A 3,670-nucleotide genomic window follows, 5' to 3' on the forward strand; every position below is an offset into this window, starting at 1 on the left:
GGAGCCTGCGATGTTGTTTGAGGTGTTCAAGTCTTCTCAGCCCGGCACCCACCTCCTCTTCGCTTCTGGCAGATGCTCCCTCACTTCTCTCTGGGAGGACCTGGTGGTAGCTCTGTCAGTGTCAACAGCTTCTTGCAGGCTTCTGTGAATCCCTGATCATCTCCTTACCGTGGAGATGATCTAAACCCTGTGGCTTTAGGTTCACACTCAAAATCTTCTGAATGTTGTCTGCATTTATCCCTGAGCTCCAGTTTCTCGTTAGATTCAGAGACTTGCCCTTTTCCTCCAGGCCAGTGTCTCTGCTTTTCCTTGCTACCCCTAAGCCTGTTTGAACTATACAGTCACCTTCAGACGCCTTTCGGGTCCTCCTGTGATCTCCAGAGGTCCCTCCTTTGCATTGCTTTCTAAGTGTGAACACGAGGTTAACATCTACAGTGCAATATTTGCAAGTAGACAACTTCTTTGTCTGTAACCTTCTAAGATTTCTTTTTTGTTGGTGGTGGCTTTTGGGGTTTTTTTTGAGATCTGCTCCTACAATCTGTGGTGGAAAGAGGAAGCAGGAGATCTTTCTATATCTTCACTGATGGTGTAAACACAACTTGCTCCCATGAAGGGCAGCAAACGTTCAGCAAGGCAGGGTCCAACCTCTCACATTTTGTAGGATCTTCAGACCACGCTCCAGTTGCAGCCCAGGAAACCTGGAGCAGGTAGAGGAGCTGCTCTTGTCCTCTCTCATTTAACAGTCCCTGGGATCCTTAGTGGTGAGGTCTCCACTCTCTCCAGTGTCCTTCAGGTGACACAGAGTTGGGGGTTGCCTTGAGGATTGAAATCCCATAAGCTGACACCCGTCACCTGCCCCCAGAGATGTGTCCCCTCAAGCCCCTGGAGCAAGGTGTGAGGAGTGTTGGGGCAGTGGCACAGCTTCAGCCCACCATGCAGCAGAGCTGAGGGCTGGTGATGCCCCATGGCAGGGGTGAGTGCTCCTCATCCTTCTACCTGTTCTTACCTCCTCCTGCTCTCCCTGTAGATGAGCCTCGAATCCCTGCAGCAGGGAAATCTCAGCAGCCGCACCGCGTTCCTTCTCTTGGGTTTTTCTGGTGCCTACAGAGCACAAGTGACCCTCTGCCTGTGTTTCTCACTCATTTACCTGGTGACATTGCTGGGGAACCTGCTCATCATGACCCTCGTCTGGCTGGACACCCACTTGCACTCCCCCATGTATTTCTTCCTGGGCCACCTCTCCTTCCTGGACATCTGCTACTCCTCTGTCACTCTCCCTAAGATCCTTCAAGACTCCTTCTCACTGCAGAAGACTATCTCCTTTGTGGGCTGCATCACACAGATCTACTTCTTCCTTTGCTTTGGGGGCTCCGAGTGCGTGCTCCTGGCTGCCATGGCCTATGATCGGTACCTGGCCATCTGCCACCCTCTCCGCTACCCAGCACTCATGAGCAAGAAGATGTGTCATTGCTTAGTGGTTGTTTCATGGCTGAGTGGCTCCTTCTCGTCTCTGATCCAGTCCTTCCTCACAGCCCACTTGCCCTTCTGTGGGTCCAACGTGATTGACCACTTGTTCTGTGAGATGCCCTTCTTGCTGAAGGCATCCTGCAGCCCCAACGCTCCCCTCAACAAGGCCATCTTGTACTCTTTGGCTGGGACCATTGCGATGGGCTCTTTCCTCCTTACTCTCGTGTCCTACGTTCACATCATCGGGGTTGTCCTGCGGAAGGGCGCAGGGACACAGAGGGTCTTCACCACCTGTGCCTCCCACCTGACCGTGGTGTCCCTGTTCTTTGGCACCGGGGCCATTGCGTACCTGGTGCCTCACTCCAGTGGCTCCAAGGCGATGGATGAGATCTTTGCCCTGCTCTACGCCATCATGACCCCCATGCTCAACCCCATCATCTACAGCTTGAGGAACAGCGAGGTCAAAGAGGCCATCAGGAAAGCTCTGCACAGGGGGGTGTTACAGATGTCCACCAAGGGTGTAGGCATCACCATTGAGCAACCCCTACCTTCCCCATGGCAGGGATGTGGCTCTCAGTGACCCCACACATGAGGGTCTGGGGCTCCTCACTGGGCAGTGCTGGTGGGAGCAGAGCTTGGGGGTCCTCGCTCTCTCTCACCAACACATCCAATGCCCACACCCACTATTGCCCAGTGGGGACCCGGGGGCTGGAGACCTACTTCACATCATCATAGGATCACAGACTGGTTTGGGTTGGAAGGGACCTTAGAGATCATCCAGTTCCAACCCCCCTGCCAGCAGCAGGGACACCTTCCACTAAACCACGTTGCTCAAAGCCTCCAAAGCTCAAAGCCATTGTCCCCCTCTGTGTCTGAAAGCCCCTGGCACAACTGGCTTGGACTCACACTGCCAGCTGCAGAAAGCCCAGCTCATGCAGGTATGACCTGGGCAGGTGAGCTGTGTCCCATCCCAGGAGCCAGGTACTGTCCTTCCAGCATGGAGCACTGCAGAGGTCCTCACCCTCTCGGACCGGTGGCAGAAGGGTGGCACACAACATCCCCTGGAGACCTGCATAGACTAGGAGGAGATTTTGTAAAATTGCTAATTGCTTGGCCACAGGAGCTCTCCCAGTAAGTAATTCTGGGACCTTTTTTCCTAAGAAACAGGTTTTGCCCAGGTAGAGGAGCTGTCCTGGCTGTCCACACCCTGCCCTTGGTGTGACTGTGCCCTTGGTAAACCTTGGGGGTTTGTAGTCATTTCTCTACGCCAGGGCTTTGTCAGGCTTTCTGGAAAGAGCTTTTATTCCTCAGCGGAGCCTTTCTGTGGTGAAACACTGCAGAGCCCAGCAGAACTGCTCGGCCGCTTGCATCTCCCGTTAAGTGGTGGGTAATCTTGTCTGGGCTGGACTTGCAGACACTGCAGAGCCGGATGTCTTCCCCTTAATGCAATAAAATATGTATAAGTAGGAAAACCATTGATCTTTGTAGATTCAGGAGTCAACGTTAATCCTGGGAATAGGGAGCTGCTTCCACATGCAAAATGGTGGCGATAAGGCAGGAGTGTGGGTTGTACTGGAGTGTGACTGGGAGGACAGATGAATCCTGCTCCTTCAGGAAGGACTCAGGGGCTCCCAGTAGCACACGGAGCTGGGAAGGAGTTACCTGGTGGTTGTAAATAAATGGGTGTGAAAGGATGCTGTGACCACTGCTCAGTGTGTGCAAGAAGACAGGTCTACAGGCACAGCTGAACATATCCTCCTTGGACCTCGGCCAAACGCTGCGTTGGGGTTTCTTTACAAGTAAGAATCCGTAAGATTCCTACTTAGCAGAAATTATGGGTTTCCTGTGAAGGAAAACACCCCCATCCCTGATGGAGCCAAGGATTTATCAGTAGGAACCCAACATGCCTTATCCTGCTTTGGTGAGGATGCAACACATCCTCCTGGAGCACATGGGCAAGGCAGGGGCAGTTGGGGAACACAGTTTTTAGAACATCTACAAAATCAGCAGCTCCTTCAGAAATAAAGCAAGAATTTCACATCCCTTCCCACCCACAATCCCCAGGACAGGGTGAGCCAGAGCCATCTGCAACCCCTCTGCTCTCTCTACTGATGGGGAAACCTGGGATTTCATGATGGCTCCTGCTAGTTGGAGCTACCTTAGTATGTGGCCGGGTAGGGACCTCTGGAGGTGACAGGCAGGG

The 3,670-nt window shown here is 53.1% G+C and overlaps 1 protein-coding gene across 1 annotated transcript; it reads left to right on the forward strand.

Moving 5' to 3' along the window:
• Positions 1-1,027: 1,027 nt before the first annotated feature.
• On the forward strand, positions 1,028-2,047 carry LOC104522335 (olfactory receptor 1468). The gene has a single exon (XM_010164582.2). The coding sequence runs from the start codon at positions 1,028-1,030 to the stop codon at positions 2,045-2,047; it is 1,020 nt and encodes a 339-aa protein (XP_010162884.2).
• The last annotated feature ends 1,623 nt before the right edge of the window (positions 2,048-3,670 follow it).

This window comes from Antrostomus carolinensis, unplaced genomic scaffold, assembly GCF_000700745.2.
Source record: "Antrostomus carolinensis isolate BGI_N321 unplaced genomic scaffold, ASM70074v2 scaffold23763, whole genome shotgun sequence".
In the NCBI taxonomy this organism is placed as follows: domain Eukaryota; kingdom Metazoa; phylum Chordata; class Aves; order Caprimulgiformes; family Caprimulgidae; genus Antrostomus; species Antrostomus carolinensis.

Excerpts from the sequence above, each read along its gene's own strand:
- LOC104522335 (XM_010164582.2), top strand. The coding sequence starts at position 1,028 with ATGAGCCTCGAATCCCTGCAGCAGGGAAATCTCAGCAGCCGCACCGCG.